The sequence below is a fragment of the Vanacampus margaritifer genome, chromosome 15 (assembly GCF_051991255.1).
Source record: "Vanacampus margaritifer isolate UIUO_Vmar chromosome 15, RoL_Vmar_1.0, whole genome shotgun sequence".
NCBI classification, from domain to species: Eukaryota; Metazoa; Chordata; class Actinopteri; order Syngnathiformes; family Syngnathidae; genus Vanacampus; species Vanacampus margaritifer.
In genome coordinates, this window is record NC_135446.1 from 8,757,636 (window position 1) to 8,784,890 (window position 27,255).

Consider the following 27,255-nt stretch of genomic DNA (forward strand, 5'->3'; position numbering starts at 1 on the left):
ATTTATTAGCTGACTTTAAAAGTGAATTTCACTGCAAACTTACCTGTGGGAATTTTTTGACATCCCGCCATATGTTTTCTCTATCTTCTAAACCTAATCCTCAATTGTTACGGTGCTTCCGATGGCTTCATATGTCGGTGAATGATTTACAAATCTTGCAGATTTTTTTTATTTATTTTTGCCTGCAGGTTACGCTTGGAAAAAAAAGGAAGACGATCCCCTTTCCCTCCAGGGTGTTTGCGATGCGGAGGTGACGTGTTTTCCCTGCATTACAAATGTCCTCGGCCGGAGCAGGATTTTCAGTCAATGTTTCAGTTCACTGCATAATGCATGATTATTTCCACCCCGGCTTTCGGTTATAACACTCAAATCGCTCGCTCTCCATCCAAGCCGAATTAGAAGGAATATTTCAGTGATGGCCTGCTGTTCTTGTCCCCTCACAAACACATTCCATTCACTTGATGAAGCAGACATGCACACCAGTCCTCTCCCCAGATACTCCACACATTAGAGCGTATCGTCTGACCTACAATTCCCTTCACACGTGCGGGGCGCCTAATAATGTAGGGCTAATCAAATTAGCGCTAGAGCTAAGCATTTTTAAGTGTTTTTTTTTCTTTCTAAAACTACTGTTTTAGTAGCCTATATTTACTATATAGTAGCATGTAGAGCACTTTTTGTAACAAAATTCTAAAGTCACGACCACAGTGTTAGTCCATATGCGATTTTATAGTATCAAAAAAAATTCACATTCCATCCAGCTTATTTTTCACTAGTCAAAATCGGAATGAAAACATCATGATATGTTGCAGCCAATGAGATTGCTGGACCAACTGACAAAAGATTTCATTCGGCGAGACATTGGTTATAAAAAAAAAAGGTCAAACATTCTATGAGCAGGGTTGATTGGAATCATACATAAGAGCATTTTGAATACCTTTAAATGCCAGCAAAGCCCGTTGATTGTAAACTTCCCATAATATGACGTCAAATACAATATTTGCAGAAGTGCATGTTGCAACTAGGAGCTTGATTTGTGCTCTTTCCACTCTTAGACAATCAGGCGCAGGCTGTTTATGGCGAAACGCAGGCAGTGACACAAACCTGGTTTCCCACCCAGACTGTGAAATTGTGCCGTAAAATTCTAAGTGACTGTTTACACAGAACCTCAAGTCAACCGCATTCCAAGCTGACCCACTCACCCGTCTGGTTGGACTCGAGATGCACGAGGAAGGCCTTGACACTGCAACTCCATCGGAAAGAGGCGGGCACAACTACTTTTCATTCTTTTTCAGGACGTCTGTTTTTGTGATTTTTGGGTTGAGACCAACTTTGTGTTATTGTAATCCAGTCTACCTACAACAACTTATATTTTTCTTCCTTGCAATTGTATTGAGTCCCATCATTTGCGTTTCTTTTTGCTGCACTGCTTCCAAAGGATGATTTTTTTTTTTTTTGGTCCAATCAGATTCGTGTTGCCATGCCAATCTAATCTGCCCAGGATGTGCTGCCAAGTAGAACATTTTGGTCATAAAATTAGTAATTGCCCGCCATTTTAGGGTATTTTGATATTTTCAAAACCCACCTCAGACCATAAAGAAGCTCTATGAGTTTTTTTGTCCATCAAGACCGCCCAGCAGTCTCTCACAGTCCACTTCGACAAGCAGATTGACTTGCTCCTTTCAGAGTTGCATTCTCTGACGCAGGGCCGAGCCGGCGTATCTCCCCGGCGGAGGTTCTTCCTGTGTGATGGTGTTGAGGTGATGGCCGGTTTGGCGCTCGGCCGCCTTGAGCCTCGCCAGCAGGTCCTGCGCCTCCTGCTCGGCCTTGCGGGCGGCTTTGCGGGCGTTCCTCAGGGAGCGCTTCACCTTGCGGACGCGCCCCTTCAGCTGCTTGTTCCTGCGCTCGGCGGCGGCCAGGCGCTCCCGCAGCTGGCGGCCTCGCTCCTCCTCGTCGAACAGCGCCGCCTGCACGGACGAGCACAGCAGCTGGAGGGGGGAAGAAGGTGAGCATGTTATCATTCGTCTGTATTAATTAAAAAACTAAAAAGCACAACGAACAGCCCCCCCCAAAAAAAGCCCCCCAGCCAGACTAACTATACTGATTGATAAATAATTGAACTGAAACATTTTATGCAAAATTTAATTGTTCGATTTTCTTACACGGTCTTTCTTATAGGGTCCTAAGAAGGCGCTCTGCGGGATACCCAAAACATGCACACACGCACATCTGTCAAAACATCCGTGTATTACCTGCCAGCTGTTAAAGCATCATCTGTAAAAACAGCGTTTAAAGGCACACATGCACTGCAAAAGTACAACATTCAATTTCAAGAAGCTGTGACACGTCTTCTCTAACATCATCCGTGTAAAAATTAAAAAAAAGACGGAACATTTTAAACGACTAGTCTTTAAATCTACATTGATCGGATCTTCAGTGTGCACTGAAGTAATGACTTTTAATAAAGTAGCTGGAAATGCACCTACTTATTCATCCTGGCCTGAAGTGTAAAGTGTAAAATCCCTTATCTACTTTTTGGCGGATCGACTACCTTTCAAGCTTCTCAATGTCCACATAAAATATTTATCACAGTCATAAAACATTTTTCTAGCTTGAGAACTCCCCGCAAAGTCCGTAAACAGTTAAATGTTAATGTGCTGATTAAGGACTATTGTTGCAAATTAGCTCTGACTTTTCCATTATTGCTTTCTCGTGCATATGAAATGACGTGCCTTAAAGGGATTGGGAAAACAGTGGCTTATCTTTCAGGAGGAAGATTACATCTAACAAAAGCTTAATGAAGGGTTTTGAAAGTGGAGGGAAACTCTTGTGTGACCTTCAGGGGGTGTCTGTTTCCCACGGGGGTGGAACAACAACACCCCCACAAACAAATTTAAGGGGCTCAATTATGTCTTGAAAGCTTCAAGAGTCAACAGGGGGGATGAAGAAGCTTTCTACATTTTGGAAACTGCATGCCAAGAGGGGATGAAAATTCTAGTTCTCCGAAAAGGGCCTTCATAAATTCCCCGGGAACAAGCTTTTGTTTCTCCATGTTTCTTTTTTCCCCCTCCATGATAGAATAAACTGCACTTGCGCATCCTATACAGTAGGTGGCAGTGGCACTCTCATTGTCACATAGTAGGAGGCGTTTTTGTTTTCTTTAAGGTTAAGGATATATTGTTACACAGGGATGTACTTACATCAATTTTATAGAGAAACAATGCTATTATAGTTGTGTTGGAGAGTTGCGGGGGCACAAAATATTTTCTTCAACAGAAAATAAGCGTGGTACTATTTTCAACTGATCAATAAAGAAGCAAAGGTTGCTATAGCAACAAACCACACAAAATGACATATGCAAGTACAGGAGCGGAGTTGGGGGTGGGGGGGGGGCGGGGCATTCACCCCACAGCAAGTAAAACAATTCTTTATTTTTAACGTGTCTTGATATGTTTTTCCGAACTGACCATTAACGCACCATGAACAGCCTGCAGACAACCAATCAGAAAGCAGATGACAGGTGACAAAATGTTGAGCTAACTTATTAGCCTTGCGAGAGGCAAAAAACAAACACAAAAAAAAACCTGCATGGATGTTTCCAAACAAGTTATTTATGCCAAATTTGAAGTTTGTAAACTTGCTTGTTTACTATTCTCATTCTAGAAACAACCCCAATCCTTAGTTTCTCTTGATCAATTGGTCCCCACATCACTGAAACATTTCACGCCCTACCCTGCTGTCTTCCGCAGTGTCCCACTCGGGGCTGAAGGAGTGGAACGGCTGGCTCCCCTGAGTGCAGTTGGAGAACTGGAAGAGGCTGGAGAAGGTGCGCCGGTTCTCTGGCGTGTCGGGGAAGATGGCATCCTGTAAGTTGACTCCGTGGGGCAGGATGTTGTAGTTCTCATCCATCCTGGGGGAGATATTGTGAAAGGATGTCCGGTGGGATACATGAAATCATCAAGCATGTCATGTTGATAGTGGAAGCAGTGTACATCATTATTGAATTTACAAGTTCCTTATTAATCACGTCTCACGTCACAAATACTTTGGTTGAGTAGAAAATAATTCCTTAAGATCGTGACTCATGAGGGGCTGCTTTGAAGAATTTTTCGGCACTCAAAACCTTTGACAACACTCCATGCAAACACAAATGCATGACGTTGGAGAATACCTGAGGAAGAAGAAATAGGAATAGTTCTCCATCACCGTGTGAGACTGACAGGAGAGGTAGCCCAGGCCGGTGAAATTGAGCCGGGACCCCGCCGGGACCTCCAGCATGCTCCCCCAGGCTTGATCGCACAGCAGCTCCACCTCCGCCGAGTACAGCAGGCCTTCCTCGGCACCCTCGTACCCGTAACCGAATCCGACGGGCAGCGAGTTGTACAAGCTGTGGACCCCACCGCCCAGGGGCTCCCGGTAGATGGCTAGAACTCGCGCGTACACTATAATCTCGGCCAGCTCCGCGCGGCATCCCTCGCTCAGTGGCCTCCACTCGGACGGCAGCTGACAGCCATGCGTCAAATTGTCCCGGTGCGTAAAGATACCAAGCAGTGCAAGGAGAATAACCGTGAAAGTCATCACGGACCCTGGACTGATCCAATTGCAATTCGATTTACAATTTGACAATAACAAACACCAAAAGTCGCAATCTTAAATTGCTCAGCTCCATAAATTAGAAAAGTTGCATCGAAAGTGCAATGAACCTGCCCCTTTACTGCAAAAGTTTGCCAGCACTATTCCAAAGCGTTCTTCACGTCTCCTCCTTCAAGAGCTCTGCAGGGAGCCCCTGTGCTGCATTTAAGGACTCCTGGAAAAGTAGGTTAAGTGATTTACAGTATTGTGCGCGGATTGGTGCGTTCGTTCAGTGACAACTATTCCACATTTGAATAACTCACTAAACTTTTCTATGCAAGGTTCCATATTGATTGATTATATCCATCCACTCCATTATCGGAACCGATTATATATTTTTAACTATACAGAATAAGCCAAAAGTAGAAATGCACTTTTTTATTTATTTTTTATTATTATTTTTTAATCATTCTATTAGGCCTAATCAAAATGTCCTCACATTACGTTTCAAGAACACAACTCCAAAGTAATTCCTATCTAGAACATTTTATATAAAAAATTCCAAGGTGGGCTCTTTTAAGTTCTGGTAGTCAAAATAGGGCAGGTGTTAGGGTTTCAAAATGGAGGTTCTGATTGACTCCCACCTTTTATCTCTTTTCCTTCCTATCTGGCTTTCTTCCTGATTTAATTAAATAAGTTATTTTAAAAAAGTGTATACGGTAGCTACTTTTGGCCAGCGACTGTGTATTATTACTATACTCACTTGAAATGAGTATCTATCTCCAAGACCTATATTAATTAACCTTGTATTTGGCTTGAAATGTGTTGCAGTTCAGTGTACAACACTGCCCTCTGGTGGATTTTAAATTGAATATCAACATGGTTGGATAAAGGCTGCCATTTATTTCAATGTGTTTTTAAATTACCCTCTTGGGGAATCTTGACACAATATGCAGTGGGTTAAATTAAAGTTTTAAGCGGGCCTGGTTGAACATTTTACATTCTGTATCACATACAGAATTGTACTAGACATATCCACAGCTAGTATACATACAAGGAACCCTTACGACGTTGTTCCGTTTTAATGACAGCGACTGTATCCGAATTTGTACGTCGTCTATCACTAACCGACGCTAACGTAATAGAAGGCATCTTTTGGTAAACATATTAAATATTTGCGCGAATAGTTCATAGCGCGGCGTTAGGGATTGTCGTAAAGCGAGGAGCCACTGTATGGGGTAGATGCCACGGACTTCCGACTTCCGGGTTTTAGACATCAACGCCGTATCCGGCCACTGCTGGCCGCGGTCCAACACTTGCACCCCCACCCCCGCGCCTCCCAACCGCGAGCTCTCCCTCATGACGGGAGGGCGTCTCGGCTATCTGAAATGCTTCGGACACTGAGACAGACACTACACTCTCCCAGTCTCGCACTTATCGACGGAGTACTGAGACGTTGCCCACACGTCGCAAACCAGAAACGGAAACAAAGTTAATGCGTGAAAACCCGGAAGTCGGAAATCCCGCATCCTCCGTGGCATATAGTCCATTAAATTTGTCAATGCAGTTGGCAGCTTCTTTGTCAAGGAAATAGTTCAGCAAGTACACGTTGCTTATAACAGGGAAGCCAGACAAAGCCGTTTTCAGAATAAAGGGCTCCGGTGTTCTCACTCCAGGTTCGTTGATCTGTTTTTATCTTATTTTGAAGTCTCAAACCAGAAGTTGTTTGCTTTCAGCATTGAACTTGGTAGTTAACCCAGAACCAGAAGCAGACATTGCAAGGATCAAAATAATCCAACTCTTCTCTAACCTCAGGCTCAAGTGTTGATTACTTGTGTTCGAAACGTCCGAAATTGCGTTCTGGGTCACACTGGAGGTCAGTTTTAAGTTCATTTAATGTTTTGTTGTGACGCAGTTCGACCGAAATGTGTTGAAGTGACTGGTACATTTAAAAGCGAAGTTGGCTTGTCGTTTATTATGGAACGAAACAGAAAGTAGATGGATAATGTTGTAGTACATGGTTCGTCCAAAACTATGGGAATTCACTCCTCACCGCAATGAAAACAACTCATATTGAAAAGTAGTACAGTAAGAATTACTGATGAAGCTAAACACAGTGGCATTTTAAATCTAAACACGCACATCAAAACGTCTCAGAGTAAATACGACATGAATTTATTACAACATAAAACTGCCACTGTGGATGTGCTTTATTTACTCTTAAAACACTTTTCAAGGCAGCAACTGCTCAAATTTGTTACGTGGACCTCCGGACATGTGGCCTGCTGACGAGTTAATACCATTTTCAAAGAGCCTAGTTTCCTTGTTGCAGCATGCCCTGAAATCCTGAGTCACGTCAGGCTTTGTAATTACAATTCCCACAATACCCTGTGATCAATTAATAAACTCAACTACCACAGTGGGAAATGCAAAACCCCAAAAATACTATTAAAAAAGCAATTCCACTTCAAACCAGTATAACTATCTACCTCTATTACCTATTACAGTATCACTTGAAAGGCTCGCAAACTCAAAGGAATTTTCAAATTTTGCGACTTTATCATACATTATATCACACAATATTGTGATATGATGTTTGTTTACTTTGAAATTAACTGGCTGTCAATCCCTTCGCTACCCTAATTCCAACACTTAAAAAAAAATAAAAAATAAATTATATATATATATATATATATATATATACTGTATATATTATAAAGACAACATTGTCTTATTTAGTCTCTCAGAATGATGGCATCAGGTGGTCCCTTAATGAATGGGGACATCGCTCGCCCCCCCACTTTGGTGGTAACACCCGAGGAGGCTTTACTCCAGATGAAGGTTCTTATCCAGGAAAATCGCAACCTGAAAGGTGAGAGAAAGTTGTGGGCTCGCTATTGTTAACTTATTATTGGTAAACCATTAACTTCACCTGCTCTTACAGAGGCTCTGCGTCAGACCAACCTGACGATGAAAGAGCGTTTTGAGGAGCTGTCCTTGTGGCGCGAGAAGCAGCGAGTGGAGCATATCTTCCTGGAGAACAAGCTTGGGGAGGCCCGGGTCCAAGTGGACGTACTGGCTGTTGAAAACCAAGAAATGAGTCAGAAACTGGCGCAGGCATCAAAGTCAGTCGGGGCTTTGGATGGCTCACAGGTGAGTGAACAGGCTCTCCTTTCCCACATGTGAGGGCATTACATTTAGTAGTTCTGCTGTACAAAATGAAAAAAATGCTTAAACCGCAGATTAACAAGGAGCATTCAACATGTCATTTCCAGGTCGCGACTTCTAGTCACAGCGCCGAAATGGACGCCCTGCGTGCTCAGGTGAGCCGACTGCAGGCCGAGAAGAACGACCTGGTGGCTCTCAACTCTGAGTTGCAGCTGAAGGCCAACCAGAACTCCCGTGAGGACTCCTTCATCGAGATCATCAATATGTCTGTGAGGAGAAAAAAAAAACCCTGAAGGCACCTTAGCCATGTTTAATATTCAAGCTGTGATCCATATTATAGTTTTTTCTCAATGTCAGAGCAATAACTGAGTTGCTTTTGATATAAGATTATAAAATAAGATATAATATATATGATGATGACAAGTTAGAATTTTCAAGATTTGAATATCAATGGAGGTTTGGAATTTTGAATGTTCAAATGTTCAAGAAAATACCACATTGTTGTCAAAAAAAAAAAATCATAAATTAATATTTCTTTAGGTCTTAAACGTTAGGCACCCTGAATCAGGGTTCGGGCATATCCTGCTAATTTTTGTCTTTTTTCTTTTCATCAACTGCCTTTTCAGGACGAAGGCGGCGTCAGCATGAAGGGCGCCTGCGAGAGTAGCAAACGTCCCGACGCGAACATGATGGCGTCCCGTCTGGACAGCGAGGAGGTGACCGTCAGCCACCTGCTGCAGTCCCTCAGGAACGAGACCCAGCGAGCCGAGCGGCTGCAGGCTGAGCTGCAAGCTACCATTGACATGTAAAGCGCTCGGCGTTGTTTCCAGCATTTTTTCATTTTATAAACTGTGTCCCATTAACCACCAACGAATCTTCACATTGGACTATAGCTATGCTACGCGTATTTTTCATAAGTTTCTGAGTTTTTTTTCTTGCAAATCTGCCACTTTATAAACTATAGCAAAATATATATAAACATCATTGACGTTACATTTTAAAAGTTTTTTTTTTTTTTTTTGCAATTTATAACATCAATAAAACACTTTTTTGTTTTAATGAAAAATAGGGCTGAGCAATTAATCTAAATTCAATTACAATTTCAATTAATACACTCTACAATTACTTTTAAAATAAAAAAGGTGCAAATATATAAATGTAAGCAACTCAAAATTAGAATAATAATAAAATATTATTATTCTAATTTTGAGTTGTTTACATTTATATATTTGCACCTTTTTTATTTTAAAATGACGAATAAATCTTGTCTGGTCCAAAAGGAACTTGCATAATTGTAGTGTTTCAAAGAAATATATTTGTCTTAATATTTTTCACATGTTTAAACATGTTCTTTGTTTTGTCCCAAAAAACAAATGATTGTCTAATCGTGATTGCCATCATTACCAAATTAATCATAATTAATATTTTCTTCATAATCGAGCAGCTCTAATGAAAAATCTTGCAACAAATTTTCATTTAACTTACTAATGTATAGAAAATAATTTCATACAGTATATCAATAATTTCATATAAGCCAAAGTCATTTTTTTCAGATTTTTCTGAAAACACAAAACAATTGAACCAATTGCATCATGAGATGATTTATGCAAAAAAAAAAAAATTTAGCAAAAAAAGGACTTTGGCAATTACGATATTTAAAAATAAGGTAGGTGATAGATAGGAAACTAAAAAAATCCCAAATAGCTGAATTTGTGAATGCCATGGGCAGTATGTGGGTGTTCACTATATATTGTAACATTCAATATTTGTTCATTGGTATTTTAAAATTTTTTTAAATCACGGTGTTTCCACATTTTGACCTTCTGGTGCGGACCATCTTCCAGTGTCCTCAATGTTTTTTGCACTCTTATCAGGACAAGAGCAATGGAGGAAAGAAGAAGTCTGCATGTTGCCGCAACAACACAGACCAGCATGACAGAAGAGATCAGAGACAATGTGGAGGAGGACCAGGTACTTACTGTATGTTTGTGTGTGTGAGTAAATTCCCGCAACATACCTGATCAATTCTCACAACACAATGGTTGCGAATCACTTCTCTAAACTGTCTGGAATGTTTGTCTTGCGTTCCAGATGGCATCCGAGTTCCTCAAATCGCAGATGATGACAGTGTTTAAAGAGATGCAGCAGGCCCAGAGCAAGCTGGACGAAGCAGAAGGCATGAAGAAGAACCTGCAGGACCGGTTTGTTGGCAAATGCCTTTAACGAAAGCTCACGTTTAGTCGGGATGGCACTACAGCGCTGCAACTTGGCTCTCCTAGATGTCGCGAGTTGGAGAACGACGTGGCCACTCTGAAGGCCCTGCTGGAAGATACACAGGCAGTCAAATTGGAGAACGAACAGCTGAAGCTGCAGCTCAACAGCATGCAAGCAGAGAGTTTAATCGTGCAGATGAAGGCTGGGGAGGAGAGGTCTGTGAACGCACGTATTCGCGCACAGGGATTCTGCATGTTATTGCAATCAGACTTAACAAATGCTGTGCTCATCTCAGGAGCAACCTCGCCCAGCTGAAGGACGCCTACACCAAATTGTTTGATGACTACAATGAGCTCCATGAAGAGAGGAACAGGAGAGAGGTATGAATGTAAAACATTTTTCACTGGTTTCCCCCATTAAGTAAAAGCATTCCGAGACATTGGGGCCTCTCATAAGCATTTAACTCATTCTCTGCCATAAATTCATTTTAAAAAAGGTAATTAAAAATTAGGGGCAGCAGGCAATACATTTTTTTATTGTAATTAATCGCATGACTTCACTAGTTAACTCACGATTAATCACAAATTTTATATTTGTTCTAAATGTACAATAATTTTTTTTTTCATATTCTTATTAACAAAAGTGGAAAAAATGTTCAACTAATATAAATAGTTCAAATTAATTTTTGACGTTTATAGCCGTCAATGGCATCTAAAATCCAGTTGGAGGTTTAAAATGATCGATTCTGGTCTTGCATACACGGCAACATTTCTATTTTCATCCATTTCCTATATACCCTTTGTCCTCATTACGATCCCGGGGTATGCTGGAGCCTATCCCAGAGCATCTACACTCGCATTCACTGTAATGGATAGATAGTTAAGAGTCTGCACTTAACCTAACATGCTTGTTTTTAGAATGTCGGGTGAAGCACAGATTATAATTTTTTTGTGTAGAATCAAATAAGATTAGTCAATTTGTATCTGATAAAGACTACAAGTTAACATTTTAACTATAAGTTAAGTTTAACACAACACCTTCCCACAATTGTAGTCTAAGATAATTAAATAATCGCTAAAATCACTTTTTTTTTGTTTTGTTACATTCTCATTGATTAGCACGTTGCTACCAGCTGAAGCCATCAAATTATGTACCCCCACTCCCCCGACAACATATAAAGCTTTAATCTTTCACAAAAGCTTCCCAAACTCTTATTTCCATGGTCCAACAGCTATGAATTTTTTTGTACAAAACAGGCCCAATCAAACAGTTTTTGTTGTTGTCTGAAAAACAGTACAGATGAGTCTTAGGGCAACTACATTTGCGGGGGTTATTAATCATTCAGTCACCCTTGGTGCTGCAGGCTGTGCTGGTGGAAAGAAAGGTAGTGGACGATCTTCAAGGTCAGCTGAGCGCCGCCGAGAAGGCCTTGGCCACCAAGCAGGAGAACATCGACAGCCTGAAGCAGGAGATTTTCGAGAAGGAGAAGGAGCTGGAGACCATCTCTGTTTTGGAGGCACAGGTTGGTGCTCATGCCTTAATGAAACTTTTTTTTTTTGGGGCATTATAAAACTATTGGAAATAAGAAAATGAGCATGTTTTTTAATGTAATTTTCCGTAAAACACAAATTACTAGTAGTAAAAGTTTTTTTTTATTGGATTAACTAATTGGCTAATTTATTTAAAGTTAATTATCAATATTGTAATAAAAATAATATGTAACATTAATATTAATTAATCTGTATTTTCAATAAAATTATTTATAAAAAATATAAATGATCATTTTAAAATGCCATAATGTTTGTGTATGAAATGTTAATGTGGCATTTTAATATTATTATAAAATTGGCATTTTGAGTAAAATAATCACAATGACATAAAAAATGCTGATAAACTATTAAAAAAAAACGGAAATAAATGGCTAGAGAATTAGAATTAAATTACAAATAAAAAATTTAAAACATGAGAATTATTATTTTATTATACCACATTTTTCTTTTGACCAGACTAATCTTGAATAAAAATCAAACGTGGCTCAAGACACAAACGTTTGCCCAGCCCCACTCTTCAGTATGATACTGAGTAACAAAGTGGAGTTTATGTGTTTGAAATCTGGTGTTTGCCCCTCTCCGCAGGCCCAAGTCTACTGCTCTGATTTCTACGCGGAGAGGGCGGCGAGGGAGAAACTGCACGAGGAGAGGGAGCGTCTGGCTGTTCAGATGGAGTACGTGAAGAAGCAGAACAACCATCTGCAGGAGCAGATCAACTCAATGAGCCGGTATGCCCAAAGACCGAAACACAGCAGCAGAACTGTAGCTAGCAGTCAATGAATGGAAAATGGCTACAAACAGGAAATTAAATGACCTCTCAAGTGTTGTCAGGTAACTTGATGAACCAAATATGTGTTTTAATGGCCACAGAGGAGTACGCAAGAAGCAAAACTGTCATAGCTTATCACGAGTGTCCCTTTTGCTGAAAATAATTCCTTGTTGAGGAATATGCATCTCAGATATGCTCAGGATTCATCTGTTCATTGCTGCCTCCCACTAAAGGCAACGTTACGTTTCCTCACCTCTCTGGAATTTTCTGTGCGCGTCCACAGGCAGAGTTTGAGTGACATGCAAAGGAGACATGTGGCAAATCCAAACACACAAGGTGCAGCTTTTGTTTCAAGAGGTATGTTTTTATTTATTGGTCACGGTGATGCTTAAAAGCAACATTCTGGGAGAAGCTACTGTCCACTCAGCAGTTTTCTGTCTTGCAGGCACTGACTGGCGGAATCAGGGCGGTATTCCTGATCACATCTGTCCAAAGTGCGACGAAATGCTGCCAGATCTCGATTCCCTGCAGATCCACATCATGGACTGTATCAACTAGCCCCTCGTCACTCGTGATTAATAGTATTAGATGTATTCGCACTTTAATCTGAGTCTTCCTCTGGTTGTACCTACACTCCTGTGATGAGATTATAAATTTGTTTCATATGCAAGAGTTAATATACTTTTTGTTTAAATCATTCACTGCCATTGACGGCTATAGACGTCAAAGATGTATGTGAACTATTTCTATTAGTTGAACATTTTTTCCACTTTTGTTAACAAGAGTATGAAAACCTAGAAAAAAATGATTGTATATTTAGAACAGATATAAAATTTGTGAAGTCAAAATGTAATCCCCAGACGCTCCTAATTCTTAATAATCTTTTCTTCTTTCTTTAAAAAAAAATAAATAAATAAAAATTAAAGAAAAAAAAAGATTATTAAAAATTAGGGGCGTCAGGCGATTAAATTTTTTAATCATAATTAATTGCACGACTTCACTAGTTAACCAATCAATTGATTTCCTAAATTTTTAAAGGAAAAAAAGACAATAAAAAAATTCCAAGTTAAGCAAAAAAATGAAAGGGGACAAACTTGTTTTCTAGATTTTCATACTCTTAACTAAAGTGGGAAAAAATGTTAAACTAATAGAAGTAGTTAGAATGAATTTTTGACGTCTATATGAATGAGTTAATGTCATTTCACAGTTTGTGTGAGTCAAGACAAGCTGAGAAACATTAAGACACTTGGGGCTTTTGTATTGGGTATTTTTTCTCAGAGATGTGTCATCTGGCACATATTACAAGCAGATATTTAATTTTAGGAAGCTCAAACCTTGACAACTTGTTTGCCCGGCACACTACTCTTGCAGGAAGTAAGTTGACTGCATTGTTCTGTAAATTTAAATAAATAAATGTAATCAGGTCACAATGTTTCATTATGATTAATGAGAGCATGTCAGTGCATTTCAAAATGATTTAATCTTGTCCTAACTTGCTATTCCAGCGAAACTATTTGTGACACAATGGCAATCATAACCAAATGATAACAAAAACATATTTCTACATTCCCGTCAATGTTTTTCTGGATTTGAGGTTTACTTCAACAGAGTGCGCTCATCGGTCACAAAAATAAAATAAAATATATATATACAGTATACATCAAAATAAACATTCAAATCCAGTAGTCGTAAGACAGTTAATTTTAGTCTTGTAGTGTCACGTACATGCACAATTGATTATCCACTGTTGACATCGTTGCCTGTGAAAAAGCGGACGTCTCTGTGCTGCTCTCTTTCTGCTTTGGCGTGTGTCTCTGCTCTGCTAGGTTAGCAACAAACTGATCGTGGAGAGTCTTGATGGCCGCCTTGAGCTCAGCCAGCGGGACAGTGTCATTGCAATCGTTGGATGACATCCACATGGCGTTGAGTTCCTCGTGCAGCTCCATTCTTGCTTTCCAGACAGCTTCATCTCCGTAGCTTGTCAACTGTAAAACAAAAAATGCATTAAATTGAATCGCACGCACAATTCAGCTCATTTAACTTACTGTCAACGATTGATGAGGATCTTGGTTATATGATGTGTCAAGTAAGAGAGTTGTAGGCGTGATGTCATCAGTTTTCTGCCCATTTACAGCTTGCTGTTTCACTTTGGCTTTATAGACATGATTGGCTATGTCCTTAAGCGTGGGATAATATGCCCGGTGCTGCTCATCTGGTGCTACTACATCAGACATTTTGGTTTGAACGTTGTGCCTGAGGACTGCCTGCACGTCCCTCGTGGCGGTGATGCCCTCTTCAACAAGCTGCTCGATCCACTGGATGATCTGCGGATGGAGCGGCTGGGCTTCAGTTTGGCCGCACGCCAAGTGTTCGGTGTGCGCTCGCTGGAGAGGGATGCTGATGTAAAACCGGCTCTCCATAGTCACTTCCTTCCCTGCCTCCAAGTCCTGCAGCAGCCTCTCTTTGGCTTTGGTTTGCCAAATTGTCACACACTTCTTCACCGTCACAACGTACTCGGGCAACCTGCAGATGTGCCAAACTGATATTTTTGCTTGGCATCCTTTCTTTTTGGTGACGCCAGTGGAAAGTCTCTTTTTGGGCATCTTCTGTAGTGCGCAGGATACCGTCCTTTCATAATCGCTTCTCATATTCTCATCAGAATGTGTTGTTTCGATATCGCTCTTTCTTCTATGTTCCCTTTTAGGTCCATACTGGCACTCCAGCGTCTTCATGCCACCGTATGTGAAGGGAACGCCATCGTCTGTGATGCGTGGGCTGATGGTCCTGCAGAAGGCGAAAGAGCGAGTGCAGAACTTCTTATTCTTACATTTGAGCGGATCAAACTGCAATGACGAGGAGCGGCGGGTGCAGAATGTCGTTTTAGTAGCTCTTCTGTACAGTTCCAGGATATTGTCTACACTTGACTCAGTAGTCACAAAGCCGTGGATGTAGTCCCCATCTTTGCTGTAGTCCTGAAGAAAATCCTGCCATTTGACAACACTAAGAACCGGATCGTCATCGCCTTCCTCCATACTGTGAAGACAAATTCCAGTTTCACGTTAATTCTCAATATTTTACCATCTTTAACCTGTTATTGACTTTACACGCCCCTTAATCTCATGGTGAATGCGGCAAAGAGGTGAAGAACAAGCTGCCCCAAGCTTGTTGGGGCAGGTGGATGAAAGTCAGGGGTGTTATGTGACAGAAGAGTCCCTGGTTGGATGAAGGGGAAAGTTTACAAGAAAGTGATGAGGCAGGCAATGATGTACAGATTGGAAAATGAAAAGATTGACACGCTGTGGCGACCCCTAACGGGGCAAGACGAAATGAAAGATTATACATTTCTCTTAATACTGCATTAAAGTTATTTCTTACCCATATAATTCCTTGTGAACAGTAACACCGCCCTCCAAAAATTATGTCAATTCCGATTATATAGGGAAACATGAACGCAAAACATGAAGCTTTTTCTACTCTGCAGGACCTCTGTAATAGGGTCCGCCTACTTTGGTGTCAGAAAATCTGCCGCTCTTTGCGTTTAAGATAAAAAAAAAATTGTGCCATTAAAATGCTTATCCTCCCTCCCATTCACTTAGTGTGTTTTATTTTGTAGTTAAAAAATTGCCTTTACTAATAAGTAAATCCAAAGTAAATACGTTTTACACTCAGGCACATATGAGACACCTATAAGGGATTTTAACAACACAGCGGGGTCCTCTGTTTAGCGCCAGTTTGGATTTTTCTCCCTCGCTTTGGGGAGGATAGCAGCTAAAAGATGCTGTGTTAAACGAATAAATACAGTACTCATATTTATTCGTATTAATGATCAAATCGTAAAATATCGAAACTAAATACATTTGAATTCTTTTTTATTCAATAGAAGACACGCAACGTGTAAATTTGGCCCTTTGCTGGTAAGTCTTTTACTCCATAACGGTCAGAGCAGCTGGATTTAGTGTACTGACTGTATTGTGACTTTCAAAGTAGTATTCGCGACTCTTAATGATGGTTTTAAAATGTGTTCTATCCTATACTGCACTTGAAGCGTTGACTGCCATTTACACTGATGTGATGAGTGTCTGTGTCATTCTGTAGCTTGGCAGCTGTACCCAGGTCGACTCTGCTCTATAATGGATTGTAAGTAGTTTTTATTTTATTTGTATTTTTTCATGACTTATTCCACGTTCCAAAGACCTACATGTCAGGTTTACTGAAAACTCTAAATTGTCCATAGGTGTGACCGTGAGTGAGAAATGTTTGAAGACTATAATTGTCTATAGGTGTAAGTGAGCAGTGTTGTATGTCAATGTCCTGCGATTGGCTGGCGATCAGTCCAGGTTGTACCTCACCTTTCACCAAAAATCAGATGGGATAGGCTCCAGCTCACCTTTAACCCTAATGAAGACAAGTGGCATAGAAAATAGATGTATAACACCTCAACAGTGTGTTGAGCAGTAATTAATTTACAGTACATTACTCTCTGTTCAGGTGAAGACGATCTGGACATTTTGGCAGCCCTAATGGCAGAGAATGAGGGCTGTAGAGAGGAGCTGCAGCAGGTAGATGACATGGATAGCCTGTTTGACAATGACGGCACGGACGAATATGACGAAAGACGACATGTGGAGCCGGAGGAAGACTTGTCGGAGCTTTTTGGAGATGTAGATGATATTGAAAAAGAAGAGCAAGTGGCTAAGGAAAGTAAAAGCAAAGCCAGTGACAGTCTTAACAGGTCTCAAGAGGAGCTACAAGGTTTGTATCTGTGCTGTTGCTCACGGGACACACTTTAGGTTGACGTTTTATTGATTCATAACATAGTTATTCATAACATTTCCTTCCATCCTGTTCAGAGGAGTTGAGGCAGATGCAGGAGAAAATGCAGACATTGCAGAGGCAGCTAGAGGCAAGCCAGGGTGCTTCCTGCTCCTCATCCTCGGTGAAATCATCAGAGAACTCACCCGCTCTGAAGCCGTCACCTGCCAGCCAGGCCGCTGCCAAGCGTATCCCCGTGAAGCCAGCTGCTGTGACACAAAATATAAGCAATCAGTCAGGTAAAAAAGATTCACAGTCACAGAAGGAGATTACAAAATGTGCTAATATAGTGCTCACCCGCTCTGTCACAGTTCATCGTCATACTTGCTTACTGTAATGCCCTCACGTGAGAAAGGAGTCATGCATAACAGTCTGTTTCATTTTATTATCAGGGACATCATCGTCCAATTCAGCCAGAGCAGGAAGTCAGAAGGTGCAGGAGTCCTGTGATTTTATCTCCGAGCTGAGCAACGCTGACTCTTTTAAACGCAAACCCAGAATGGCACACCAAAACAAACACAGCACTTCACCAGGTAAATGCATCACATGATTGAACATCCCATCGTTGGAGTGTCTCATTCATCTGCATATTTTTTTTTTTAATATCAGAAGCCAGAGTACCATTGGTAGAGATTAAGATGGGAAGCTCCTTCCTGCCCGTGGAAAGAACAAGCAAGCCGGCCACTTCTCAGCGCCCATCTACAAGCTTTCAAAGCAGACTCCGCTCGACTTCTTCAGTGGGACCGCCTAAACTGGACTCTTTTCCTAAAGATGTGGCTATGGAGAAATACTCCGGATTGCGGCTCAGGTCAGGATTTAGTGTGTATGTGTTTTTTTTTGTTCTCAGGGAAGTGTGCGTTATAAAATCTGATGTTTTGTGTATGTTTCAGAAAGCCGCTTGTTTCATCCAGCGATATGGACCGCAAGATGGCCGACCGCCGCCTGATCCGCCTGTCACAGGTGCCGGAGCGCCTGCAACGCGAGAAGCTGGAGGACAGCGACTGGGTGACGTTTGGTGTGCTGGTCAGCAAGGCAACACCGCAAAGCAGCAACAGTGTAAATATCTGCCGCCACTTCCCTGAGATTAGATCCAATGATGTGTTCTCAATATTTTATCTTGTGACATCTCTGTCTATGAAGGGTAAAACATTTAGCATCTGGAAGTTGAACGACCTCCACAATCTGGATGTGTTTGTGTCGCTCTTGCTATTCGGCGATGTCCACAAGGAGCACTGGAAGACTGAAACGGGCACTGTAATCGGAATCCTCAACCCCAACTCCATGAAACAAAAAGACGGATATGACGGGGTGAGCACATGGCAAACTTGAATAAAATGGCCATAGTAGGGTTTATTTCTTATCAAGGCTTCATTTATTTCCATATAGCAATCAAGTTATGTTCCTTGTCACCTCCGTACCATTTGACTCGAGGCAGTTTGTTGATGTTTTACATTTTAGAGAATTGTCATGATGACATTTTGAAATGAAAAAAGCTTGTATATTGTGACATGCAGGTCAGTTTGACAGTGGATCACCCACAGAAGGTGTTGCTGATGGGTGAAGCTCAAGATTACAGCACATGCAAAGCCATGAAGAAAAATGGAGACCCCTGCTCTCAGCTTGTTAACATGGTAATACTGTCAATTACTGGCCCTAATATATGAAAGAAAGGCTGACAAGATAATGACCAGTTCTGCTCATTAGTAATCAGACCCAGGTCCTATAATATTTATTGCAATCTTTTTGACAACCCCCCCCCCCCCGAAAATTAGTTATATAAAAATTCATTATTAATTTTTAAATAATTAAATAATTGCTAGTAGATTGATTCGTTTTAATTGGTAAAATACACATATTTGTAATCCTACTAATATATGTTTTGTTTCCATAAATAAAATGGTTAATTTTAGTGATGTAACCTGTAAATAATATAACTAGAAATTTAAATACATTATTTTTATTGTTAAAATCAGCTATTTCACATATACATTTAAGAATGTTTTATTTATGTAATAAATTAATTGTATAATCATTTGTAAATAAATTAACGGAATATTTTATTATTAAAATACACAATTTTAACCATGAATTCAAAATGTATTGATTTATTTTAATACATAATTGGTAGGTCAATTGTTAAATTAATTTTAAATAATGACAAAAAGGAGAATGAATTGAAAATAATTTGCAAATTGTATTTATTTTCTATTATTGTATTTATATTTTAATTATATTTATTTGAGGATCCTTTGTACAGCACTGATTTGCATAAATGAACTATTTTACATGAATATTTAACATATTTACTGGTAAATCTTTTGATTAATTCATAATTACAATAACGATAAATATTACAATAGAAAATATAGTGAATTATTGTATTTTTCAAATCAGCTATGACATAGGAAATTCTTTTGAGCTAATGTCCATTTGCATGCTTTTTCCTGTGTTCAGTATGAGTGCCAGTACTGCCAATATCACGTCAAGGCCCAGTACACGAAGATGAGCTCTAAGAGGTCGGAGCTGCAGTCGTCGTTCTCTGGAAAGGCGCCCAACAAGGTGAAGGGCGTCAGTCTCCGGGAGCGCATCTGTCAGGACGGCTTCCATTACGGCGGCGTCTCGTCGGCCGCCTGTGCAGCGTCACTGTGAGTCCAACGACGGCTTCTGCTCGCAAGTGACATTTGGAGACATTTCCCTAAGTACGTCCAAATGTGTTGCAGAACTGCATCCAAACCCAAAAAAACAGGACAGACAACTTTGGACAAGCTCTTTGTGAAAGGTTCCGCTCGTCACATCCTTCAGGCTAAAATGCTTGGTAAGGTCGGCTGCAGCTTCAATAATGCATACGGTCAAAAGACACTTCATTCAATCTTTTGTACACCAACTATGGGAACATTTAAACATTTGTAAATAAAAATAAAGCAAAGTGGAACTGTAATGTTGAGAAACCGTTTCTTTTTTGTAGCAATGAAGTCTGGTGAAGTTTCAAATTGTTCCAATGAATTCAAGAGTTTGATGTCAGTGCCGTCACCGGGAGCTCTGCAGCTAAAGAAGCACCTGACAAAGCCACCAGGTACGCAACCTAGACAAATGCGTCTCATCATGTGGACTCAATCCACTGACTTTTTGTCTTCTCCGTCAGACTCCAAAGACCCACAGGGAGCTCCTTTTCAGTCCATCTCAGCGTCAGACCTTCTAAAGCAGCAGAAACAGAAGCAGAGGGAGTTCCTGCTGAACCGCCAACGTAGGGTGGTGGGCAACCAGGCGGCCGAGGTGCCAAAGTCAACCGCGTCCTCGTTACTGGCATCCCCCAAAGCAGCTCCCGGCGTCCCCAAGACCACCCAAAGCCCCGCGATGCCGCAAACCCCCACGCTGGGCCGAGGCTTCTCAAAGGGCGAGGACGTCCTCTTCTTCGACGCCAGCCCGCCTCTCGTGCCGGCCGCCGCCCTGAGCCTGTCCGCTGGCAAGCGAGCAGCTCTGAAGAAGCTGAAAGCGAAGGGGATGGCGCTGGAGAAGGAAGACCCCAACGCTGTCAAGAGGAAGAGGACGAGCAGCAGCGAAATCAGCGCCCGTGTAGAGAAGAGTCTCACCTCACCCGACGGTATCCACACTACAATGAAACCCTTTTTCACTTTAAATTACACAATAATAATAAAAGTTACCTTTTTAAAAAAAAAAAAAATTCAATTTAAACATTGGTGCACTCGGTATTATTGTAGCTATCAATCACACAAAAAATTATTTCTCCAATGGGATTAATTATCACTGAATTAATACATTACAGTGATCCTCTGTTTCATATGGAACTTCCATTATGTATGGTAAATGGTACTTAATTTATATATGTAATAAAATAAAATAAAATATATTTATAAAAAAAATTTTTTTCATGGAAATTAAAATTGTACACACGTTTTTTTATGTAGTGCAGTGAATTTTTTTTGTTAGAATTAAAAATGATACCCACAAAGCATTAAACAGTAAACCCCTGTTTTAATTTTAATTAACATTTATAATCAAAATAAAATTACAAAAAAAAAAAAAATCCCAGATCCAATTACATACTTAGATACAATGGAATCCCTATTTTAAAGTTAACCACAAAAATGTTTTAATTGATTGTTTATATATATTTAAAAATATATATATATATTTAAACTTACAGTAAAATATATGTATCTATATATTTTACAGTAAAATATATCTATATATTTTACAGTAAAATATATCTATATATTTTACAGTATTAAATATATCTATATATTTTACAGTATTAAATATATATATATATTTTACTGTAAGTTAAAAAAAATAATATATATTTTTTTTACTGTAAGTAAAAAAAAACAACTTACTGTCCATGATGTAGGCAGACTACAAGTAGGAAGTTGTAAATTGTTTTACCACGCTTCAAGCACATTCAAATTTTCAAAATGTACTCCAACGTATTCAAACAAACTAAAGTATTCCTTAGCGCCTCACTCTCTCGCTCACGTAGAGGCAAAATGCTATTTTTTTGATATTTTAACAAGCACGGAGCAACATCACATACAAACAGAATACAACAATACTTGCAGCCATATACTGGATTCTCTGTGCTGTGTGGGAACAACGAGTTTAATTGGGGACCGTCTCTGCCTCTTCTTTCTCCCAGCAGACGTCAGTTATGCCTGGCATATTGCTACACTATATTATATTGTTAACACTGTGTGTTTAATATCCTCCATGCTTTAATTGTCCTCCGTAGCCGAGTCTGGGGATGCTGATGTTGAGCCGGCTGAGAAGAAAAAGCGAGATGAACTTAGCTACATTCAGTCGGAGGAGTTTCAAAAGATCCTCAACGCCAAATCTCTCCATGGCGCCGCCCTACAGGCGGTACGACGCACTCAACACGTCCACAAACGTTACACGCCGAGGTTTATTGCATGAATGCATTCAAACAACAAAACAGTCGAGTGAATGAGGGAATTCAACAAAAAAGTTCCTCATTTTTTACATTCCAACTTCAAATTGTTCAGCTCATTCAGGACATCTTGGGAACTATTTTTCACGTTCCCAAAATGTCTTTTTGTCACATTTTAATGCATTTTACATATTTATACCCACCTTCCATATTTTTGACCGATTTAAACTTTTAACTGTTCACCTTATTCAATACATGCTAATGCTATTCAAAAATGAAAAGATACATTTACACTGCAATTTTTGACTGACAGGATCAAACTTTTAGGAGATTTCTCAACTTCTCACATTTTACTAATAACATTCCACAATTAAGACCTATTTTACATATTTACCTCCTTTGACTGATTCAAACCATTCCGACTTCAAGTCTCACATTCTTGCATTTTAGCAATGCAACTATTTCCACAGCATTTTCCGTTTAGCCCAAAGCTCTTCAGCATTCACACAATTTCTACACAAATTGCTTTCTCCGGTTGTTCTGTGGTTTGTCTAACTTCAACATTTATTTTTGCTGGCCCTCCCAGGCTGAGTATCAGCTGCAAGAGCAATACTTTGACCAACTGGTGAAGAAGGAGCAGATGGAGGAGAAAATGAAAGGCATCCGGGAAATGAAGTGCCGTGCTGTTTCCTGTAAAAAGGTATTTTCCGTTTTGACCTCTATGTTGTGATAAGTGAATAAATACCTAAAAAAAAAAGGCGGCCAGCATCTTCCTGGCTTGACCAAGGCTGTGCTTCATGAGTTCTTGTTTCCTTGCCGTGTAGTGTGACTACACGTATTTTAAGCCGGCGGATCGCTGCGTGGGCGAGAATCACCCTCTTCACTGGCACGACGCCGTCAAACGTTTCTTCAAGTGTCCTTGCGGACAGAGAGCCATCGCCCTTGACCGGCTGCCGCACAAACACTGCAGGTAGGACGCAATGTAAATTTTTTTGGTGACTTCCATAGTCACCAAAAAAATTATTTCCTTGAAATTAATCAGTTTAAATTTTGCCAACATGTCAATTGTGGTGACTTATTTTATTTTTTTTGCCCGGTGGTATGTGCAGTTTTAAATAGAAAAGAGTTTTGAATGCTGGAAGGAGGTGTGATGCTCGAAATATGCTAATATTTTCACTTTCCATTTGTTTTCCTTTCCAGTAATTGCGGTCTGTTTAAGTGGCAGCGTGATGGAATGCTGAAGGTAAAATTTCTTCCTGGTTCATTCGAACCCTTCATTATCTAAAGGCATCCAATACAAGCTGTGCAATCCAGCCTTTATGAAGATGGTGATCTTCAGACCGTGAAGTCAGCATCATTATTCAAGTTATCGCTTGTTTGGGATGTCTGCAGATTATGTCGGTGTTCTTTCCGTCTGCATTTGGGAGAAAGCCGAAATGAAATTGCCTTTTCTTATCCCCCCCCCCCCGTAGGAGAAAACAGGACCAAAGATTGGCGGAGAGCTTCTGAAGCCACGAGGGGAAGAGCATGGAAGGTTCCTCAACAGTGCAATGTAGAACCAGTTTTTTTTGTTTTTATTAATAGTAATGTTTTTCAGTAAGTGATCATGTAGTCAAACATGCGATTTGTGAGAAATTAAAAGGAATCATTTACATTTCCATGACACATCAGTTCTGTCCATATTGCATACATCACTGGAAGGAAAATCTCTAAATATGGGAAGATATTAAATAATAGTCTGCATCTTACTTGATTATTTGACTTTTAGGGTGTTCCTTGGAATATTGTTTTCCCTGTGAGACAGAAACACAGAAGGAAATACTTGACTATGATTTTGTCATAATAGAGACCAAGAATTTAGCAGCTGGCCTGAGAGGATCTCCTCATGTGAAATCTTAGAATTTGGAAGAACATCTATTTAAGGTTGCTAATTCGTTAAATGTTGTCATCTTTCAGTTGGCTATTTAAGAACTGTTAAGTTAACCACTTTTCCCTCTACAAGCATATGAAATAAAAAAAAAAACAAAAAAAAACACATCTCTAATCTAATCCTCTCCAGGTGTTGGGGCTCACGCCAACCTTGAAGTCTCAGGTGGTATCTCAGCACTTTTTAATGGACATCAGTTTATAGCAATTACAGAGAGCTCTTTGGCATTTCTCCCCCGAGTTTTCCGATCTGGAAATGATTCCAGCCTGATGACTTGTGCAGCTCACCTCCTCTTCGCTTTTTATTCCATCCCACCCTGCCTTCCATTTGAATATTCCAAATTCCTGACAGTTGCTGTGGTGTGGTAAAGACATCAGCGGTGCAAACTATCCAGGAAACTCATCTTTGTGAGGCTGCCAATAAATTAAAAGTCCATTGAAGCCGCCGCCGCCGCTTTCCCTCTCGGAAAATCAAGTTCAATATGAATAAAGATTTAACTAGTTGTTACAAATGCCTCCGGGTAACAATAATAGTAACCTTTTATTACGCTCGTACGTGCATGGAAAAAGGCGGTTCAAACAAGAATGCTTTACATTGTGATTCCTTTATTATTTTTTTAAGTGTACAATGTAAAAAAGAAAAATAATAATGGACAATGCTGATGCTTGATTTTTTTTCTTCTATTTAGGACATTTGAAGCTATATTTAAAATATACGGTCCACTTTAGCTTTGAACACACTTAGTGAAACCAGTGATATCGAGGGTAAAGCCCATCGTAGTGGTACTCTCGAACCTGCTCGTGTTTCTCCCTCGTCCTTTCCCGTTGCTCTGTGCAGTTAAAAGGGGGAAAGTCATTCAAATTAGTCAAACGTACTGACAAGATTTCATCAAATGAACTGATATCGCAATTAATTTTGAAAAAAGGAAGGCCGGATTTAAAAAAAAATATGGTACAAGGACGATGATGCTTATTTTGTATTAAATGTATTAGAAACTATTGTACTTTTTTAAAGCAATATTTAGACTCCATGAAGTGTATTATGCTTTTGTAAAGTAGGACTTGGACGATTTTGAAAAATAATCCATCCATCCATTTTCCAATATTTTCTCATTATTTTTCCAAGACACGACATCAGTTTTATTATATGTACAGTAAATGTTTGGTCTTATAGGTTCCAAATTGTACTGCCATGATGGGAGTCTCTCAGGATCCATAAAATGTGTGACTGAGCGTTTACCGGTACGATCCTCTTCGGCGTAGTTCTCATACTCGTTGCGTTTCTCCTCGTTGTGCTCTCTCCGGCGCTCCGAGTTTGCCCGATGCACCCTCTGCTCAGCTGGGAACACATGGCGACCAAGCGTGTTGTATGTCATTGGCATTATAGTGCTCCACACTATCCCGTGACTCCTTCTGCTTGTGTGTGTGTGTGATGAATATTCAAGGGGGCTTCTGTTGCATGACACAATACTTGATTGACTTAGCAGCCATCGCTGATATTTTTGACTACCTATCATCCTCGCTGTCCTGTTTTCACCTCAAGGTCTGCTGGCTTCCAACATGACCTCAATACACCATACTGGATATAACTAATATTTTGCTTCTCCTGTTTTGTAGCAAGTGTCCCTGGATGGTACGACTCACCTAGCTGCTCGTAGTATCTCACTGAGCGGCGACTGCGGCGTTTGAAAAAGGTAGTAGCATCCGTCTCAGGCATGAACACGGGTCGCCTGGCCTCTGAGGGGTCAGAGTTCAGCACTTGAATGTTAGCCACAGTTGCGTGTCAGGATTATGTGATGCGAGTATCACCTTTGACGTCTGCAGGTTTCGGGTTGGCCGCACTTTCACCGACACTGGAAACTAAAAAAGAAATATTGTATACTCTGTATATTCATAAGTAAATAATGTATTTTTGTTCATCTATCTACAGTATTGCTTTCTAATGTATGTGCCTTGGCTCAGTTTAAGGCAGGGATGTGATTTTTCCGCTAATTCGCGGAATTCCGCTTTTTTTATCTCCAAAAATAAAAATTTAAAATTTCCGTTTTTTTTTTTTTTTTTTTGTAGTTCATTGTGTATGCACATGACTCCGACAGATAACATCTTCTGCTATAACAAAGACATTTGTGGTATGTTCTAATATGAGTTACTTTTTTATTTGGTCATGGTACAATTATTTGTTCATGAAATTTGAACTCTTCAACATTATTTATGTGTTAACTTAGTAATCACATTAGTTAGATATGATGATATTCTCAGTGATAGTTTTTAAAAGCAAAGGCAGTCCAATGTTTTTGAATGTGACTGATTTTGAGTTGACTAAAACTGCCATTTTATATGGGATAGTTTAATATACATTGAACATTTATGCTGTTGTTTTGTCTATTTCCTTGTCATGTGAGTGCATTGAAAGTACTAAAAAACACGGAAAACCCATGAGTTCCGCCTTGTCCCCCCACCAGGGCACTGCCCTGGACCTAGCTGGGTGCCGGCGGCCCCCAGACCCCCGGCTTTTCAGATAATTTCACTTTGGTCAAATCACATCCCTGGGTTAAGGTTGCATTGCACTTTGTTTTTATTTTGTCTTATTAGATTTGAAGTTAACCAGAAGAAGCTGCTTCATGTAATCAGTTCATGTCTTTAGATGTGGTGAAGCAGCATGTGGCTCAACGATAGCTAGTTAAGCTGCGAGAACTTTGTACAACAGTGATATCGGACAGAAAGTCTTTTTAACCCTGCAGAGCAAAATGTGATTTAAATTTCATTAATTAATTTAATATTTAAAAATTTTTTTTTAATTTATTTATTAATTAATTTTAAATTATCGGTAAAACTGAGCCTCAGAGGATGAAGAATGAATTGACCTTTTGAACTATGCTTGCTTATAAATACTCCATATTCGCATCAAGCCTGAAACACAAAAAGACACCTTGAGAGTAAGATTTTTTTTTCTTCCCAAATATATTTTGTCAGCCGCTCTGAATTCTCAACTGAATGATCTTGTTCCCACACCAACAAACAACCCACTCACAGAGGGTACTTACAAGTGAGGATGAGGAGGGTGGTGAGGCAAGCCAGAGCGAAGACTGGACTTGGAGACATCTTGGAGAGCAGCTACAGACTGCCGACAGAACTTCACAGCACTTCGTTTCACTCCGATGTGTGCACAAAAAGTAAGAAGAGCGGACGAGGCGAGGGAGGAAGAGTGGGAGGAGACAAAGTAAGTGAGGAGGGAGTGGAAATTACTAAAATGAAGAACTGGGTGCAATTTTAGCAGAGCTAGTATCTTTTGAGGCAGCTCTGTAAAATATGAATTATGTTGAAATTAAACAACGCAAATG

At 40.1% G+C, this 27,255-nt stretch overlaps 5 protein-coding genes across 9 annotated transcripts; 2 read left to right on the top strand and 3 right to left on the bottom strand.

Moving 5' to 3' along the window:
• Positions 1 to 708: 708 nt before the first annotated feature.
• Positions 709 to 6,179, bottom strand: ccdc3a (coiled-coil domain containing 3a). Of its 2 annotated transcripts, XR_013288283.1 has the most exons (4): positions 4,172 to 6,179; positions 3,733 to 3,910; positions 1,586 to 1,988; positions 709 to 1,507 (listed from the first exon to the last, which is right to left on the bottom strand). XR_013288283.1 is itself a non-coding variant. In XM_077543822.1 (3 exons), exons 1-3 carry the CDS (start codon positions 4,576 to 4,578, stop codon positions 1,683 to 1,685), a joined length of 891 nt encoding a protein of 296 aa, XP_077399948.1. In that variant the 5' UTR covers positions 4,579 to 5,909; the 3' UTR covers positions 709 to 1,682. The 2 variants fall into 2 exon arrangements, 1 of the variants encoding a protein (XP_077399948.1); XM_077543822.1 differs by having other exon boundaries at positions 709 to 1,988; positions 4,172 to 5,909.
• On the top strand, positions 5,985 to 13,703 carry optn (optineurin). Of its 2 annotated transcripts, none has more exons than XM_077543819.1 (13): positions 5,985 to 6,248; positions 7,312 to 7,444; positions 7,517 to 7,725; positions 7,848 to 8,009; positions 8,367 to 8,545; positions 9,615 to 9,711; positions 9,832 to 9,941; positions 10,020 to 10,169; positions 10,250 to 10,334; positions 11,318 to 11,476; positions 12,090 to 12,232; positions 12,557 to 12,630; positions 12,719 to 13,703. In XM_077543819.1, exons 2-13 carry the CDS (start codon positions 7,321 to 7,323, stop codon positions 12,829 to 12,831), a joined length of 1,605 nt encoding a protein of 534 aa, XP_077399945.1. In that variant the 5' UTR covers positions 5,985 to 6,248; positions 7,312 to 7,320; the 3' UTR covers positions 12,832 to 13,703. The 2 variants fall into 2 exon arrangements, with proteins under 2 accessions (XP_077399945.1, XP_077399944.1); XM_077543818.1 differs by lacking the exon at positions 5,985 to 6,248 and adding an exon at positions 6,297 to 6,448.
• Positions 13,531 to 15,761, bottom strand: LOC144034776 (calcium-responsive transcription factor-like). The gene is made up of 4 exons (XM_077543820.1): positions 15,649 to 15,761; positions 14,319 to 15,306; positions 13,999 to 14,258; positions 13,531 to 13,666 (listed from the first exon to the last, which is right to left on the bottom strand). Exons 2-4 carry the CDS (start codon positions 15,303 to 15,305, stop codon positions 13,633 to 13,635), a joined length of 1,281 nt encoding a protein of 426 aa, XP_077399946.1. The 5' UTR covers position 15,306; positions 15,649 to 15,761; the 3' UTR covers positions 13,531 to 13,632.
• Positions 15,762 to 16,013: 252 nt separating this feature from the next.
• On the top strand, positions 16,014 to 23,642 carry mcm10 (minichromosome maintenance 10 replication initiation factor). Of its 2 annotated transcripts, XM_077543817.1 has the most exons (18): positions 16,014 to 16,187; positions 16,369 to 16,410; positions 16,762 to 17,025; positions 17,124 to 17,324; positions 17,478 to 17,618; positions 17,695 to 17,893; positions 17,976 to 18,141; positions 18,226 to 18,393; positions 18,600 to 18,716; positions 19,540 to 19,730; positions 19,806 to 19,900; positions 20,051 to 20,158; positions 20,228 to 20,686; positions 21,833 to 21,960; positions 22,575 to 22,688; positions 22,813 to 22,958; positions 23,189 to 23,231; positions 23,461 to 23,642. In XM_077543817.1, the coding sequence occupies exons 2-18, from the start codon at positions 16,404 to 16,406 to the stop codon at positions 23,542 to 23,544; spliced, it is 2,631 nt and encodes an 876-aa protein (XP_077399943.1). In that variant the 5' UTR covers positions 16,014 to 16,187; positions 16,369 to 16,403; the 3' UTR covers positions 23,545 to 23,642. The 2 variants fall into 2 exon arrangements, with proteins under 2 accessions (XP_077399943.1, XP_077399942.1); XM_077543816.1 differs by having other exon boundaries at positions 20,051 to 20,686.
• A 6-nt stretch (positions 23,643 to 23,648) lies between these two features.
• ucmaa (upper zone of growth plate and cartilage matrix associated a) lies at positions 23,649 to 27,116 on the bottom strand. 2 transcript variants are annotated; one of them, XM_077543824.1, is made up of 5 exons: positions 26,959 to 27,116; positions 25,724 to 25,774; positions 25,559 to 25,651; positions 25,155 to 25,253; positions 23,649 to 23,781 (listed from the first exon to the last, which is right to left on the bottom strand). In XM_077543824.1, the coding sequence occupies exons 1-5, from the start codon at positions 27,014 to 27,016 to the stop codon at positions 23,753 to 23,755; spliced, it is 330 nt and encodes a 109-aa protein (XP_077399950.1). In that variant the 5' UTR covers positions 27,017 to 27,116; the 3' UTR covers positions 23,649 to 23,752. The 2 variants fall into 2 exon arrangements, with proteins under 2 accessions (XP_077399950.1, XP_077399949.1); XM_077543823.1 differs by lacking the exon at positions 23,649 to 23,781 and adding an exon at positions 24,572 to 24,744.
• Positions 27,117 to 27,255: the final 139 nt, after the last annotated feature.